Genomic DNA, 18,357 nt, shown 5'->3' with positions numbered 1-18,357 from the left:
GGGTACTATCTACAAGTATGGGTGTTCTTGTGCATCTCCCCTCACTTCATATCAGCTGGACGTTTCACTCTCCACTCTAGTCCTCTATGGCCATGTCACTGTCTCTGGGCCCAGGAGTCCCCAGGTCTTGCCATAGTATTGGCCAACCAGGTCTCAACCCGGGTTCACAGGAGTCTGTTGAACATGGTCGGACTTTGCTCACAACTTCATTGCTGTTTTTCCCCCATTTCCCCTTATGGGAGCCCAACGAGGTCACCAGTCAAACCACATGCCTGCTCCTGTATTCCCCTTGAGACTTAGTTTTGGAAGGGGGACCTGACCACTTGCCTTTACGGCTCTTGGGTGAACAACTTGCTTGTTCTTGTAATAGTCAGTCGGACTGCCATTATTGTTTTTTATTTTTCCTGCTGGTCTCTCTTTCAAGAAGTATATTCTGTTCTCTGAGTTGCTCCAGGCTGGTCTGCTTGTCCTTTCAAGTGGAGGTTTCCCACCTCAGAAGATTCTGGATGGGGTTAGGATCCTCTTTTCAAAATTGGGATACACTACTGTTACTGGAAGGAGCTCTGGTAGCATAGTGGTTACAAGTTGGGCTGCCAATCTCAAGGTAGGCAGTTCAAAACTACCAGCCATTCCATGGAAGAAAGATGAGGCTTTCTGTTCCTGAAAAGATTTACAGCCTCAGAAAGCCTGCACAGGGTCACTATGAGTTGAAATCGACTCCACGGTGCTTAACAACAACAACAACACTGTCAACTGGAGTCCTGGTATGACACTATAGGATAAGCCCTGGACCCCAAAGTCTGTTTGAACCACAAGGTCGGTGGTTCAAACTCACCAGCCACTCCTTGCAAACCCTATACAGGTTTACTATGAGTCAGAACTGACTCAACAGCACTGAACAACAACCACAACAATGTCATGAGGGATAGGAAGTTGAACGTCTGGAACTTGCTCCTGGGCTAGGCATTTGTGTAGCTGTAGAGCTCATAATACCCAACTGTCTTCACATGGAAATACTTCAGATTAAATACAGACCTTTAAATCCTCCTGTTTGCTAAGGTACATTTACATGATAGCAAGGCCTAGGCAAACATACAGCCTCTATCAGCACTAGTTCTATTCCTAAACTTAAAGAAAAAAAAAAAAAAACAAACTAAAAAAGGGCCTCTTAGTATGTCTCATTTGCACAGTCATGTGTTTTCAGCATTATCGTGGGGATTACTCAGTTACATTGGGAGCTAGATTATGATGTCAGAAAACATCCTTCTCAGAAGAGGCAACAAGGGTCCTGGGTATATATTGAGGAGAATTTCTACTGCAGGTAACAAACAAGGCAATTTAGAAGAGGTATCTGCTTTCTAGTAATTGCCTTGGGTGGTAGTAGGCAAGCCTCTTTAAAGGAAGTTTTTCAGTCATCTAAGACTTAATTTCACTTTTCAGAAGAACAAACAAAAATATTTCTGGAAAAGATAACTAAGAAGATCACCCTCCATTGGCCAGAAGAGCAGAGAAAACTATAAATCAAGAAAAAGGTGAAGTAATGAAGTATGAGGAAATTTCAGTACTCCAAGTCTTTAAAGACTATTTATTTTATATATATATATATATAGTGTGTGTGTGTGTGTGTGTGTAGGAGACAAAATTCTGAAAAGATTTGATAGATGTTTTGCCATTAACACCAGAGAAGAGTGGGGGGGGGCGGTGGTGAAAGCAGTGGGAGGGAGAAGGGGGTCAATTTTGTTTAATTAGTAGAAAAAGCAACATTAATCAAAGCTGTCTATTGATGTCAGTCTTTAATTTTGAATGTTCTGAGGCTATAGTGAATTTACCGCATAAAAATGATTTCGTATTTTCAATCTGATTTTTGTTTTAACCTTTGATTGGGGGAAGGTTGACTTTTTAAAGCCTTAGTAGTTTGAAACTTGGTTAAGTAGCTTTGAATTTTTATTGTGGAAGTAAATATTATCATTTTAATATTAAGCAACTTGCAAGTATTATATGGCTTATTTGTGATTTGCCTTTTACAGATTTCCCACCTTCAGATCTAAAGATCGCATCAAGGCTTCTGAGTCTTTTTGGAAAGAATTTATTATAAATCAGAAAGTGTTAGAAGGTCAAAGGTTGGCATTTCTGCGTGCTGATTCTTTGTTTGATGCTATGCAAACAGGTCTAACTTTTAAATGTTCAAGGGAAATTGTGGAAATTCCCAGAGGGTTTTGTTGTTTTTTTGTTTTTTAAGAGGGGAGAATCCAAGTATGGAGTTTAAAGAATTTATGTTAGGGGTATATGAGCTGAATTGGGGTGCCCTCACCCACAAAACTAAGTAGAAAATGTTAACTGCTAGCTGCAGTTGATTGAGAGGAAAGGGAGCACGAAATGAGCGAGGGTCAGGGAGAGGGAGCTATTTCACCCACCCATTATTGGCAAAGTGGCAGCATCAATGGGCTCAAGCGTGACAGCAATTGTGAGGTTGGCCCAGGACCCGTCAATGTTTCGTTCTGTTGTACATAGGGTCGCTATGAGTCGGTACCGACTCGATGGCACCTAACAACAACAACAATAGTAAAATCTGTGGAACATCACCCGGAAAGCCAGTCTTGATAAAGGTCAGGCTTCGTTAATCATCTCAAATCTCTATATCATGCTAGCCTTTCAGCGAGTAATGAAACCTACAGGCAAGACTGCCTGTCTACAAGACAAATATCCCTTGACGGGCTCCCAACTACTCGCGATCATTTCAGAAAGATAGAGGAGCCCGTTGGGCGGGTATCCACATCCGCTGCAATTCTTTCCTAGATGATACTGCCCAGTAATTCAGAGCAGTCTTTCTTCCCCGCCCAATAACTTTGGGGAGAATCCCTGCTTTCTCTTCTCCTCTCCAGGGCTGAGCAGCTTACAGCAATTGTTTCGCTGCATCTGCCGGCTGAAGGGGCCTTTTGGTGCAAAGTCGTCCTAGAATAAGTAACAGGGGGCTCGGGAGAAGTGGCGAGAGCGTAGGGTATCCGGAGAAAGGGTGGGGTTAGACTCCTGTTGCTAGCGGAAAAGGACCCCAGGAACACCGGTCCACCTCCACCTTTCAGAAAGGGGTCTCCTTCTTCTGCTCGGGCTTTCTTGGACAGGTTCCAGATGTCCCCAGCTGTTCTGAGGCAGCAAGAAATCCTATCTCGAACTTAAGTCTGAAACCGTTTCTGTTCTTTTAAACGAACGATCTCCCCCCTCCCTAGCCGATGCTCTCCACTAAGCTCACCCCAGGAAAAAAAGTCAGGAAGGAGGGTTCCCACCAAGCGCCCCAAGCTCCCAGGCGGGCTTGGGGCTCCTTAAAGTCACAGGGCAACTGCTCGCAACCTTTCCGAAGAGGCTCCGGGAGCCCAGGCTCCCCAGCCCTAACTCCTTGGCCTCTTCCTCGCCCGTCTGCTCCCGGAGGCCTTGGCGCCCGCGGGTCCTGCCTAGCGCGGCTGCAGCGGCGCTCGCGCCCCCACCCTTGTCTGTCCTGGCCCATCCGCATGTCCTCTGGGACCCCGACTCCCCGGATTCGCTGCGTGGGCCGTGGCTGGTCGCGCTGGGCGGGAGCGAGCGGATTCGCCCACGCCCCCGGCTGGGAGATGGCGCGCGGCTGTCCGGAGCTCTGGGGTGGGGCTCAGTGGGGCTGCCGGCAGAACCCAGGCCGGCAGGGGTGGGGACCTTTGCCGCTAGCTGCGCCTTCCCGGCTCGGGGAGCCCCTCCGCTGGCTCTGGCCGCGCGGGGCCGCTCGGGCCGCTGGTCGCCGCCCCCACCCCCCGCGCGCCCGCCCGCGCCCTAGCTTGCCCCGCGCGCGTTCCTAGGGCGCCACCTCTTTGCGACTTGTTCACTTCTCCGGCAGGTTTGCTTCAGAGCGTGTGAACATTCCTCTGCTGGGCTTTCAACTTGCCTCCAACCTGCACCGCCCGGCCAGCATGCCTCCCAGCCCGTGAAGCCGGGCCCCCGCTACCCTGACGCACCAGCCGCCGCTGCCCCTCCGCTCCGCTATTAACCCGCCCTCGCTGCCACCTGGCCCTCCCGAACGACGACACACGCACTTGAAACTTGTTCTCAGGGTGTGTGGAATCAACTTTCCGGAAGCAACCAGCCCACCCGAGGAGGTAGACAGACAGCTATGTATATATATATGTGGGTCTCACTACAAGTGACTCTAGGATCAGAGGGCCTGATTCGCAAAGAAGCTGACTTCACGGGAGGAAAACTTTTTCTTTTTTCTTTTTAATTTTTAGGAGGGGACTAGCCGCGTTCCACGAACCTAGGATAGCTGCCGGCCAGATTAATTAGGCATTGCTATGGGAGACATGTAAACACACTGCTCATCACTGATGCATATATAAAACCATTTCATTTTCACTATTATTTCAGAGGACGCGCCTCTGACATTTTTCCCCCTCTACTTTTCTTTTTGGTCCGTTTTTGCCTGTGTGGTTTGGAAAAAGCAGAATTGGAGTAGCTGGTTCCTAAATAAGTAAGTGTTGAGAGAGTATCCAGAGAAAAGTTTTGGTGTTTTGGTGGTTTTTTTCTCTCTCTCCTTCTTTCGGTTGCAATTTAGGAGATGTCCTGGATGTTGGAGAGGCTATTAGACAACCCACTAAAAGCAGGGAGGGGAGGGAGTACGATGAGATGCAGAGTCGGAACTGACATTTTGGACCTTTTTCCAGTCTATTGCAGGTCCCAGGAGCGAGAGGTTACGATGCTTCGGAGACTGGTTCAGCAGTGGAGTGTCGCAGTGTTCCTGCTGAGCTACTCCGTGCCCTCCTCTGGACGCTCGCTGGAGGGGCTCGGCCGCCGGCTGTAAGTGTTCCTTGCTCTCCTGGGCGCCCGGCGAGGACTGGGAAGGCCAGTGAGAAAGGCCGCCAGGCTGGGGCGCTGCCGAGGGCTCGCAGCGGTCACTGATGCTCCTCGCCCCTGCTAGAAAGCTAGGCGATCCGGCTACCTGCCCGGGGCTGAGCCTGTATCCCCAAAGCAGGCAGGAGAACTGGTTGAACCTGTAGGAGAGACAGGCTAGCTATGAATTTTATGTGAGTTTCCATAAGAGGGAGCGTTTTTTTTGTTTTTGTTTTGTTTTGTTTTGTTTTTACAGAATCTCCTTTATAGACAAAGATCCTCTGCCCCTAGTCAGAGAAAAGGGTTACTTTTTCAAGACCTGGAAAGGTTTTGAAACTGCAAATCGCAAGATTTAAATAACTCGGAGGAAGCTGAAGGATCCAGAAGACATGTCTGTGTGCGTTTGTGTATACGTATTGAACATGGATGGCAGTTTGTGTTTGGAAAGCAAAACGCTTACATTTAATTTTATTATGAATGGCATAATTTTAAGCATATAAAACGGGACTATATTACATAATGAAGGCATATTATATAATAAAGTAGTAGCAACTTTGCAATTAGCACAACTCCAATATTAGTACTGATACAGTTTAGGGATGCCAGGGCACTTGATTCTCAAATGAATTTTAGATGTGAAAATTTTTTTCTCTTGGAATTATCGGTAACAGGTTTTTTAATCCAGACTCCAATATATGCATTGCAGACTGAAACCTTGTATTTTGGTATTATCAGTGATTCTTTTAAAGATAATTTTGACTTTGAAATAATCACATATCCACCCATACCAGAGAAATATTATATGACTAAAAAGTTGGAAAAGTCATCTAGAGCAATAAGTAACATGATGTTAAAAATCTAGTGAACACAGCACTTCATTAATGTGTGTAATATCATCTTTGAGAGGTCTTTAAACTGCAGACTCAGTGTTCAGGATGGGAAAACTATAAAGTTTAAGAACTGAGAAGAGTTTGACTCTGGATTAAGAGTTAAGGAGAACTTTTACACTAGCAATAAAATAGCAATATCTAATATTTACAATCAAGTTCATAGCGCTTCCTTGTAAATTCTCAAGGGTGTACAAAAAGGCAACTGTTTTATATATGTCCTTGGTCTATTCTTATTAGAGCAGAAAATCCTTAAATGAAATTACTTTAGACATGTCTGAACCTTGGCACCAAAATGAAAATCTATTATGAATCTCCTAAGGCGAATTGTGTAGAACATTGTACTGAAGATAAAGACGCATTGTATTCTTCAAATCAACGTTTTGAGAATGCATTTCTGAACATTTTCTTCAGACTTCTTGCTCATTTTGAGACTTGTATTAAATTCAATTATTTAAAGTCTACAAATAAGTATAGGTAAAGACTTAATATTTAAAGACATGCTTAAATGTTGTATTTATTTGGCTAAGAAATACTGTCTTGGAACAGAGCCAACTTTTTTTAAAAGTTATCTAAGAAATACCTGTTTTTCTCTTGGGAAATAAAATGAACTGTGATTAAATCCACAGTTATGGCATAAAAATAGAGCTATGTTGTCCTAAAGGCTATTTTTAACTCTTTGTTGCACCTTGCAAAATCCACATCAGAAACCATTTAGCAGCCAGAGACACTGTTATAGTTTTGTTTGTGGGTGAAATATAATATTGTAGTTAAACACTCACACTCAGCAGACGTTTATAAAACTACCACAAAACATTCTTATAGTTAATGGCTAATAGATCATCACATTACAGTCATGTTTTTTCATAGAGGCTGAAATCATCAGTAGATGAAGATGTTTCATCAAATTATTACAGCCAAATGGAGTTTTTTTAAAAAAAACAAGTAATTATTTTTGCATTGCTGCCAAGTAACAGTAAATTTTGTGTGTGGACAAAATATTAGTCTACTTCTGTGCTAAACCAAGCTAGTTTCTTAAAAGAAAATTTTAATATAATCAAACTATAACCAAACTATATTACTCCCCAATTATTCTTCATAGAAGTACAGATTTTTAACAGCTAGGGACTGACTTTTAAGGGAGAGGAAACTGTTACAACCATAACAATTCCTAAGCCAAGCAAAAGAGGCAGTGATCAGTTGTGAATCTTGTGAACTTGTTAGTCCAAGAGACTATAATTGATAGGGTTTGAGCATTAGTAAATTGAAAAGTGAAGCCTATGAACTTTCCTATCTAGATAAACATAGCTTTAAACAGGTGTCTATCTCTGAGTTTAAACTAGAGAGGGAACCCCAGCATATTCAGAAACCTAAAACACCATTGGCTGATGTGTTTGGGAACCAGACTGGGTCTGTTCCACTTAATGAAAAGCATAACTTTTGACTGAGTCATTTGGGTTGGAAGGGACTTCTGGTGAGTCATCTTAACTTTAACACCCTAACCCTAGCTCTTCCATGTGCCACACAACTTTTCATCCGCACAAGAGTGCTGCTTCTTCCTCTGCAGAAAGAGGAATTCTAACCTTTCTGTTTGTTCCCTGTGTTCCTCGACAGTCCCTTTGATGCTTAATCTCCTCTGAAAGCTCCCTTGAAAGTAAATTTTCTTTAAAGCTACATTTTGACTGAATTTAGGTTATCTTTGATAAGTACTTACCCCTACATTTTTCTTTTCTTTTTTTTTTTTTTTTTTTTCAGTTTTCAATTTTCAAAGGAGACCATGAAGCATAATATGCTTGTGTTTCCTTGTTGTTAAGTATGGTCAAGTAGGTTCTGACTCATAATGACCCTGTATAGGGCTGCTGAACCTTTAAATCTTTGCTGAATGCCTCCTCTTTCTCCCATGTACTACATGCTAGAGCTTAGGTATGTAATAAATGCTGTGTGAGCTATGATACTACATAATGTTTACAGAGTAACAAGCTGTTCTTGAATCCATATTTATAATTTAATATTCCAGAGTTATCTAACCTAAAAACTTCCTTGATCTGAATGTAAGGCTTACCACCTATGTATGCCTAGTTGGTACCTGGCAGCCATTTGTCCTTGGGTCAGTTTATGTCTTATTCTCGAATGCATAGAGAGAGCTATGGATTTTATTCCGTGTTGATGATAATTGTTGTTATTGTTAAGTACCATGGAGTCGGTTCCAACTCATAGTGACCCTGTACAGGGTTTCCGAGGCTGTAAATCTTTACGGGAGCAGAAAGCCTTAGTTTCTCCCATGGGATGGCTGGTAGTTTTGAACTTCCAACTTTGAGGTTAGCAGTCTGATTCATAACCACTATGCTGCCAGAGCTCCTTGTTGATGATAATAGATACCATTATATTCCTGCTCCTCCAATGCAGATTCCCATTCAACAGTTCATTCTTCACGATACTTCAAATGCTGGAGTCTTTGAAATACTAATTGCATTTTAAGTTTAGCTTTTAACAACATTTGTGCTTTCTAATATACAAACAATTGTTCCTAAAACAGGCAGAAGGAAAGCTTAGCATTTCACAAGAGATGTACTATTTTAAACTGGACAAAGCTATGCCATATTGGAGGCTTTTTATAAAATAGGATAGAATGATCCCTTCTTTTCCCATGAGAACCATCCTGGGAAAGCCCAGTGTCTAAGTTAGGAGGACATTGTGACTCACAGTGACAGGCTGGCAGAGGTGACAGAGGCATGCATGAGGCAATGGTGGATTGATTAAAACAGACTATCCATTAAAAGTCTGGCTTACAGGGAAGCCAGACTGGACTCTGTTATAAATTTGGAACAATATAGATAGTTTGGATATCTGCCAGGAATCAAAAAAGTACCCAATTCTAGAAATGATCAGTGGTTAATAACTTCTTTTTAATTTGATATTTTGATGAAAGATACTTATTAAATGGTAATACTTAGAAAATATGTGATTTCATTAGTCTTAGTCTTAAAAAATATTGTTAGAAGTATAAACACATTGTACCAAAGCCTCAAATTTGTAGATGGTTAAAAGTTTCCAGAATATGAACTGTTGCCACAAAGTAAGTAAATTTTAATCTTGTCACATGTGGCACCTTCAGAAAGGAAGAGAGACTCCTTCATGGCTAATTTAAACCAAGCTCCTGCTAAATTCCTTTCCATTAAGTAATGTCTTTTTAAACAAGCTACATGGCTTAAAGTCCTTCCCCACGCTAAAATAGCAGAAGGAAGCTGGGGTCTGGCTCTACAGTCTAGAGGAATGATGAGTCTTACTCTCTTTTTCAGTTCATAGTATAACCATCTCTCATCCCACAGAGATAACCCAAACTCTAGGATCCCTAGTTCCTTCTATGGTGATTAAAATGGACTGCCTGGGTCAATAAGGCCAATCATCAAAGAAACTGATAAATTGCCTACTGTGGTTCTCACGACTGCCTAATGACCCTTTACACTCCACTTCTTGCTCCCTCAACATAAGATGCTTCCATTGCAACAGTAGAAAAGGTAAAGCCAATATTAGTTTTAGAATCAAAAGAACTCATTTTGGGATCCCTGGCTCTGCCACTTATTTATTGTGTGGTCAACCCAACCCTAAACCTATTGCCCTTGAGTTGGTTCTGATCCATAGCCTCATAGGGAACTGCCCTATAGAGTTTCCAAGGCAGTATTCTTTATGGTAACAGACTGCTACATTTTTCTCCCCTGCAGCAACTGGTGGAATTGAACCACTAACATTATGATTAACAGCCAAGTACTCAACCACTGTGCCCCCAGGGCTCCTAGTGTGACCAAGGGGCCAGCCAGTCATTTAATCACACTGAACCTATCTCTGTAAAATGGAAATAATAGTGCTGTTTATTACGTTTGCCTTTCCCTGAGAGTTAAAGACATTGCCCTTTGATGGCAACTAGAGACTCAGACACCATATGTTAGAAAAGTAAGAGTACTTGTGTCATAGCCCCATAAAATGCCTTCAGAGACTTTATAAATGGAGCCCGTTTGGAGGACCATTTCAGTGGCAGAAGTTGGAGTTAAGTGAGGCAGGGTTAAGGTAAGCAAGATACACTTACTTACTGTATATAAGCCTTAAACGTGTTTAACAATGTATACACAGAATAATAAAAGCATACATGGATGGATATTTAAGTAAGAGTCCGGGTGCTATCAAAAAGAATTGATAGATAATTAGCTTGCTCGATTTCACTGTATTTTCAGTAGAGAAGTCACTTCATATGTATTGTTAGACATATGTTAAGACAAAGAGAGCAAGTAGAAAAAAAGTGAATTTGTCAATTACTAAAAAAAATCTTAAAAAATAAAATATGTGAAGCATTGAAGAAATAGAATGATCTCACTTCATTTAAACACACAAAGAAACCCATTTTGAGGAGACCACCCACTACTTTACAGAAAAATGCGAGTTCTCTCTTTTTCTCTCTCCCTGACAGCTAGTCTTCAAATGTAGGTTCTTGGTAGCTGGTAGTCTAATATCATGTTAAAATTCAGTCTGTTAGTCAGGTGGTTTCCTAGACAGGCTTCACTGCTCACATCATCCTTCAGCCTTTGTTTGCTTTACTCTTACAGCTTGCTGTTCTTTGAGATTCAGTATTATTAATGTGGGAACTCTGTGTGTGTGTGTGTGTGTGTGTGTGTGTTTGTGTGTGTTCAGGGGAGTTAGATTTTACACTCAGGTAAAATCAGCCTTCTTGTTATTTCTTGAGCTTGAACTTCTGAATTTATTTCTTCAACAGAATTCTGAAAAATGTTAATAGAAACTCAGTGACTTGTGTACATTTCTGATAACATAATTGAATCATAACACTGTAGGATAAAGGTATCACTAAGTCCACTTCCTTCATTATAGCTCAGACACTTGAGGCCCAGGAATATTCATGTTCTTCCTAAGGCCACAGATCTAGTGAATGAAAGCATGGGAACTAGAGTTACTCTAATCCTGCCTCACCAGGGTGAGTTTGCTATGATTGCAACTAAGTACCCTGTATGGAAAGGAATCCTGGGTAGCATAGTGTGTGGTAAGACAGGCTGCTAACCTCTATGTGAGCAGTTTGAATCTACCATTTGCTCTGTGTGAAACAGATGAGGCTTTCTGTTCCCATAAAGATTTATAGCCTCACTTCCACCACCCTATATTGGACCAACTAGAAAACTACAGGAATTTACTCAAGTCTTTATTGTCTATGTCAACAGCTAGAATTATTTTTTCTTCCCCTCCTGATATTTTTTCTTATAGCAAAAGAGCTGTGTCCGAATACCAGCTCCTCCATGACAAGGGCAAGTCTATTCAAGATTTACGACGACGATTCTTTCTTCATCATCTTATAGCAGAAATTCACACAGCTGAAATAAGAGCTACCTCGGAGGTTTCCCCTAACTCCAAGCCTGCTCCCAACACAAAGAACCATCCTGTCCGATTTGGGTCTGATGATGAAGGCAGGTACCTAACTCAGGAAACCAACAAGGTGGAGACGTACAAAGAGCAGCCACAGAAGACACCCGGGAAGAAAAAGAAAGGCAAGCCTGGGAAACGCAAGGAACAGGAAAAGAAAAAACGACGAACTCGATCTGCCTGGTTAGACTCTGGAGTAGCTGGGAGTGGGCTAGAAGGGGACCACCTGTCGGACATGGACATCTCCGCAACATCGCTGGAGCACAGTTTACGGTAACGCTTCTCTGGCTTATAGTCTTTCCTGGATGCTTTCTGCTGGGTTTTGCAACTTTTCCCCTGCCTTGACTTGGACAAAATTAGAATTTTCTCCCTTTTTATATCTGTATCAACTGCTCCATACTTTAAAGCTTGCTTAAAAAACCAAAATGATCCAGAATCCAGAATATTGTCTGCCTAGAAGCCCATCAGACACACAAACACACAACTCATATTTTACAGCTTACTTCTCTTTCCCCACCTTCTAAACCCAAGCACAAATTGATTTCCACTCTACTAAATAATTTGATTTCTTATTTACACCTCAAAATCCAGTGAGCATCTTCATCATTTGCTTGAGAAGTATATCGGTTTCCCTACTCTCACACCTTTCCAAATGTTCTTCTTAGTTTTTCCCTTTCTTACTTTTTTCACTGGAAGAGAGAACATAAAAGACCTTCACTTTGATAATATCTACATATACGAATCGGGCTGCGAACCTTAAGGTCAGCGGTTCGAAACTACCAGCTGCTCTGCGGGAGAAAGATGAGGCTTTCTACTCCCGTAAAGATTTACACCCTCGGAAACCCTATACAGGGTCGCTATGGGTCGGAACCGACTCGATGGCACATAACAACAACAACAACATATACTGTAGAATAATATCTTACCAAGAAAAACCTCTCAGCCATTTGCACTTTTAAATGTAACTCTGGTTTCTACTGACTCATTAAAACAAAATCTTGGTTTCTAAAAGTTTTTAAGTATTGGTTTGAGAAGTGTGTAAGCTGTTCTCATGCATTTATTTGCTCACTAGCAAGATGGAATCATTTTTTAGTGTAATACAGTAGGGATAACAAGACCTCATGTTTATATGCTGTGTTTATCCTCAGCTTAGAGATCCAGTAGGGATTCAAAGGTTTTGGAGTTTAGGTTCAAGTCTTGGGTCTAAAGTTATTACAGGTCACAACCTTGACCTGAGCTTTCTAAGATTCCTTTTCCTCTTCTGCAAAATGAAGATGATAATTGCACCAACGCCATTGCGCTGGTGAGATTGCATGGGTTAGATCTGTTATATAGTAAACACCCAATAAATTACCACTTACTATTTTAGTGTTTTTAGATCTAGTTCTGATTGTACCTGTTGTGGGTGTATTTCTGTGAGGCAAAAAGAGGACAAGCATTAATCTCATAAGATAGGAAACCAAGGTACTCCATTGTTAAGGATCTGAGCAAGCACATAATCAGTCATCAGAAATGGAATTTATCTCCTTGTTTCCTGATGCCTAGGCTAGTTCTTTATGGGCACTATTTCTTTGTTCATATATTTCTACTGATAGGCTCTTCTTCTGTTGTTGTTGTCTTTTGTTTTTGTTTTTGTTTTTTTACTTTTCTGTACAGCACTTCTATGGGGTTTGAAAGAGGAAAACATCACAAGAACGCATCATATGCAACCAATGATCTCATTATTTAAAGAGTACCCATGACATCTCCTGTCCTGTCCACTGACTCTGGTAGACATAGGATTACAGAGGGATGATTCAAAGGAGAGTTTGAACTTTTTTTGCCATCACTTCTCTCTTTGAGTTAAGTTGACAAACTCATTATCAAATAGTATATAGAATGGCAATTATTCAATATAATTAAAGTACAGCTTTAGTAGTCAATGGATAATGACAACAGAGAAATCTTTAGCACAGTGAAAGACCTATTTACTGCAGTTATTTAATGGATCTATAAGGGAATGCAAACCCTGTATATTTTCAGTGTATTCTAAGATATGATCCTAATAGTACATATTTATACCTAATACAAGGACTCCACTTTTTGCTAAAATCTGTTTTTATTAATTTTCCTAGTTGTGTGTGTGTGTGTGTGTGTGTGTGTGTGTGTGTGTGTACATTAGGGGGCTTCAAAAAGTTCGTGGAAAAATAGAATGAAAAGATAACGGAATTTTTCCACAAACTTTTTCAGGTCCCTCTATAAGTTACAGAAGTAAGTGTTGTAATAAGTCACAGAACTATAAATGCTTCCCTAAGGATTTCAGTCATTTAAAATATGCAATTATTTTATGTATCTGGAAAATTAATGAAATAAGCACTCGTCAATTCCTTAGCCCAAAGTTGCCCCTAAGTTACAGTAGATCTAGTGAAAATTAGCCAGTGGCCTAATCAAATCCAGACCAAGACTTGGGGTAGGGGAATAGAATGTTTCTGCTTCTCCTTTCTGTTCCTTGGTTGTGAGGGAAGTTCATGGAAATCACTGATTGTTTGGCAACCAGATGTTGGCACGCCCCAGCAGAGAGATGCAGGGAAGAGTGGGGAAATTTACTAGTGTATTGATGAGAACAGATGGAGCTATGAACATCTTGTAATTCAAATAAAATCTTTGCAGAATAACAGCTTTAAAGTTTTATAAAAGAGCAATCTTTTATTGATGTCTTCTTTTTAGCCTCTTGATGTTATTAAAGGATTATCTGAGATGTCTGATGACATAGAGAGCATAAACTTTATGATAAATAGCTGGTATTTTTAAAGTATCTACTGAGTTAAAGTGTTTGTCTCCTCTCAAGTGTACAGTTCAGTGGGAAATGTATAACTTTAAATGTTAGAAATCACATTTTGGAATTTTTGATGTTGCAAATGAGATGTCTCAATACAATGGAACTCTAATTGAAATGAAATATTTTGCCTTGGTAAATACTGATTTGTTGTTGTTAAGTACCATCGAGTCAGTACCAACTCCTAGCAATCCTGTATAGGGTTTCCAAGGAGCTCCTGGTGGGTGTGAAGCTCAGACCGTGCCATTAGTGGGCTGGGTCTTATTCTACAGCGCCACACCAGGATTTCAAATATTGATTTAGGAATAGATAATTAATTTTAAAGGCTTTCTAACTAGGATTTACAAAGCATGTACACACATGAAACATATGTACTTTTAGATGATAATATATTTAACTTTTCTATACTAATATGTGACTTTAATGAAGAAGAAATCAGAGGAAAAAAATAATAAGTAAGCAGGCTAGGCAAGATGAAATAAAATTAAAAGATTACTTTGTTCTTTAACTTATTCCTTTTTTTCTTTCTTCCCTTATTAGGTAATAATTGTACAAAACACTGTTCATTTTCTCCTGTTTGTGTTATTTTTAAGCTCAATTCCCTAAATACCATTTAGTATCAAATCAATTTCAAATAGATGCAACTCAGAAAGTACTGATTTATATAGTCTTTGGGGTTTTATTCATAATTCCATCTGTATTTATCTACCACTTGAAAATTTAAAATTGTAAACATTTCTTTTCTCTGCAATTAGGACCTATTTCACCATTCCAACCCAAACCATTAACATTGTGATAAATTTCTTAAAACTTTAAAACACTCTAATTGCTCAACTTGCTTTTCTTTCTTCATGATGCACATAAAACTCCTAAATGTCAAGAAGTTGTTCTTTTTAACGTCACACACACACACATTTCTGCTAGGTAAAACTCTGCCCACAACTATGGTTGTTAATGTAGTAGCATAGATTATAGAACACCATTCTATTGTTATTTTCCTTAGAAACCGATATATATCCACTGAAATAGACAACACAGAGAAGAATTTGATGATCTCTCTTAAGATTCTGTTGTCATGGGATGCAGAAAGGTTAGAGAGATGTCAGTCTCAAGAGGCACCTTATTCTGAGCAATAAAACAAACACAGTGATATGGGATACAATTATTTCATGTTTTTAAGTCTACTCATTCTTAGTTATTCTCTAATTCAAAATAGGTTTTCATAGTTTCTAAAACAAGATCCACACAAATTCTAGCAGATTCAAATAAATAATTCTTAGTTTTAGTTTCCAAAGCCAAAATCCAATAATAGTTTCATTCATTAGTATTTAAGGGCAGCTATAGACTAGGTGGTACAAGCACACTCAACTTCTAACTGAAAGAGGTTCCTCTGAAGAAGGCCTGGTGGGCTAGAGAATTAGCCATTGAAAACTCTGTGCAGCACAGTTCTACTCTGATACATATGGGGTTGCCATGAGTCAGACATGAAGGCAAATGGTTGTATTTTTTTTTAAATACATGACAATTATCATCCCAAACATGCCGTGTTTAACTACACATCCTTCCAACATTTACCCAAAACCACACACTTTCACTAAACTTACCACAGTCTATTATGTTAGCCAGGGATTGACCAAATGAGAGCCTCAGGAGAATAAGCCATCTTGAGGTCATGTCTCTCACATGTCACTGGGAAATAAAGGTGTATTTGATGATGGTGTCCCACCCTACTCCTGTTTTCAAAGTCTCAAATTGGTCTCTCTTTTACCAAGCTTGCCCACTGGCAGCTCTTTGAAGATTCTTACAAGATCTCCTTTTTCAGATGGAGCATTCAAACAGGCCCCTTTCCTTTTGTACCACTTTGATCACTTAATGTGGTCCACAACCCTGCCTGTAACAGAGGTTCTGAGGAGACACATGGGGTCCCACAAGCACCTCGTGTAGGAGATATTTACAATAAATCCCGTGAATCTCTTTTGCATTGTGATTCTGTGTTCTGTAATTTATGCCCGCTATATCTCTTCATTTGTAAGGAGAATTAACCAATTTTCTCCTCTTCTTCCCCTTCCTTCTCTTTGCAGGAGGCATTGAAATTTTTAGCAGAGGCCTTCAGAGAACATATTGCAAGATTCTGTAATAGTGAACATATGGAAAGTATTAGAAATATTTATTGACTGTAAATACTGTAAATGCATTGGAATAAAACTGTCTCCCCCATTGCTCTATGAAACTGCACATTGGTCATTGTGAATAACTCTTTTTTTTCCCCCCAAGGTTAATCCAATTATTATTATCACATTTACCATAATTTATTTTGTCAACTGATGTATTTATTTTGTAAATGTATCTTGGTGCTGCTGAATTTCTATATTTTTTTGTAACATAATGCACTTTAGATATACATATCAAGTATGTTGATAAATGACGCAATAAAGTATCCCTATTTTGTGGTTAATTTTAATGAATGCCTAAATATAATTATCTAAACTGATTTTCCTCTGTGCATGTAAAAATAGCAGTATTTTAAATTTGTAAAGAATGTCTAATAAAATATAATCTAATTATATCATGACTCAGAGGGTGAATTATATCCTTTAAGATTCCTAGTAGAAGGCACATGATATATTTTTTTTAACTGCATTTGAAATGGTCTTAAGCTTAATATGTTTACATTGGTACATATTCCAACACTTTCACATTAGCTTTTAGTTAAAAACTGCTTAGAATGTATTTTATTGTAATATTTTATGTCAAGTCAATAGAATGGCTGAACTGCCTAGACATCATTTAGACATCATAGTACATTCAATTTCAGGTGGAGACAGGAGAGGGCAGAAAAGAAACAGAAGCCAAGAGAAAGGATTAAAGACACTTAGTTCAGAGAGTTAACCTAACAAAAGTCGACCCCTGAAAAAAAGAAGGAGGTGGTGGTGAGGGTGGATATAAAGGCATGGAGAATTTTAACCACATATAAAGTTTAATTTGAGAGATCTTGTTCTTACTGATAAAAACAATAAGCATAATAGAGCTACTTGAAACTTCTGCCTCTCAAGATGCTCTTCTAGAAAACAAAGACAGGTTTGGGAGATAACATGACAACTCAAAAAGCCTTCAAAGGTATGAGTCTCACAGCTTTGGGGGACTGTGATAGCCATAGCATAATACTAGATGGAATTCCTTTTCCTTTACTATCATCCTAGTTTTCCTAACTCTGTTTTGAGATGAAAACACAAACATCTTTACTTCCACAGAATTTTACTCTTTATAACCACTGTAGCTTAGGCTACATCAGTTTGACATAACAACAAAAACTATGACATGTTTAGGAAATATTTTCTTTATGCACAACATCCCGTTAGGTGTTTCAAGGATGTACAAGAAGGGACATTGCTATCACTACTTTTGAGGCTGTGGCACACTGGTGAGTAGATCTAACACACACATTCTGGAAACAACTAAACTGCTGGGTATAAGAGGCTAGGACGTGATCCAAAATTCTATGGACATTTAGAAAAGGAAAGGGGAAAAAAAGCCGTATCAGGAAAGATTAATCTCTCCTGAGTGTGAGTAAGATAGTATTTCAGGGAGGACCTAAGCTAAGATTGAATTGGTCATATTTTTATTGGAGTTCTCAATAATCTTTAAAACACAACCCCTCTTATTATATTTTGGGAGGATTTTTTGAGCAAAATTAGTAAGAAAATAAGAGATTTGTACTTAGCTTCACTGACAGATTTGTTGGAGGTGGTTTTTATACCCAAAGAATATTTCAAAGTTTTAGCCTACATATAAGTTCTGGTGTGGAGCTGTGAGCTAATGCACTGGACTTCAAAGTCATTTGAACCACAAAGTCGGCATTTCAAGCTCACCAGTCGCTCCTTGGAAACCCTATACAGGGTCGCTGTGGGTCAGAACCAACTCAGCACTTAAGAACAACATACCTATATAAGTACAGAGAACGTAGTTTGGAATTTAAAAAGAGTAGATTTAAAAACCCAAATTTTAAAAAGTAGTTTTTAAAACCCATATTACCACATTTTGCAAAACTCCATTTGAAATCCCAAATCTTAACTAAGGTTATGCCAAATCATTAGAAGTTGTTCACATGAAAAATCTGTTTTTAGACACTAGTTTGGTAAGCACTTGGACAAGGAAGTATCAGTGTCACCTCCAAATACAAGTCATCCTTAATTTTTATTTACAAGTATCCCATCTTTGAAAAGAAAGTGGAGAGAAGAAATTTGGGGATTTACAGTTATCAATTCTCACCAAAGCATTATTAATGCAAGTATTTGCCTTTAGTAATACCTGAGATTCTTTAGTGGTAAAGGAGTAAAATTATGGGGTAAGAAATAGAGTAGGAAGATGAAGGAAGCTAAAAAGCTTTGG

General features: G+C 39.6%; 1 protein-coding gene across 2 annotated transcripts; it reads left to right on the top strand.

Annotated features, from left to right (window-relative positions):
- Window positions 1-2,070: 2,070 nt before the first annotated feature.
- PTHLH (parathyroid hormone-like hormone) lies at window positions 2,071-16,540 on the top strand. 2 transcript variants are annotated; one of them, XM_006866969.1, is made up of 5 exons: window positions 2,071-2,120; window positions 3,860-4,118; window positions 4,690-4,812; window positions 10,998-11,426; window positions 16,050-16,540. In XM_006866969.1, exons 3-5 carry the CDS (start codon window positions 4,712-4,714, stop codon window positions 16,057-16,059), a joined length of 540 nt encoding a protein of 179 aa, XP_006867031.1. In that variant the 5' UTR covers window positions 2,071-2,120; window positions 3,860-4,118; window positions 4,690-4,711; the 3' UTR covers window positions 16,060-16,540. The 2 variants fall into 2 exon arrangements, with proteins under 2 accessions (XP_006867031.1, XP_006867032.1); XM_006866970.1 differs by lacking the exons at window positions 2,071-2,120; window positions 3,860-4,118 and adding an exon at window positions 4,184-4,486.
- The last annotated feature ends 1,817 nt before the right edge of the window (window positions 16,541-18,357 follow it).

The sequence above is a fragment of the Chrysochloris asiatica genome, unplaced genomic scaffold, assembly GCF_000296735.1.
Source record: "Chrysochloris asiatica unplaced genomic scaffold, ChrAsi1.0 scaffold00098, whole genome shotgun sequence".
NCBI classification, from domain to species: Eukaryota; Metazoa; Chordata; class Mammalia; order Afrosoricida; family Chrysochloridae; genus Chrysochloris; species Chrysochloris asiatica.
This window is presented reverse-complemented; position numbering and strand designations above follow the sequence as displayed.

Excerpts from the sequence above, each read along its gene's own strand:
- PTHLH (XM_006866969.1), top strand. The coding sequence starts at position 4,712 with ATGCTTCGGAGACTGGTTCAGCAGTGGAGTGTCGCAGTGTTCCTGCTG. Across the intron at positions 4,813-10,997 it reads GAGGGGCTCGGCCGCCGGCT|CAAAAGAGCTGTGTCCGAAT; the intron begins GTAAGTGTTCCT and ends TTTTTCTTATAG.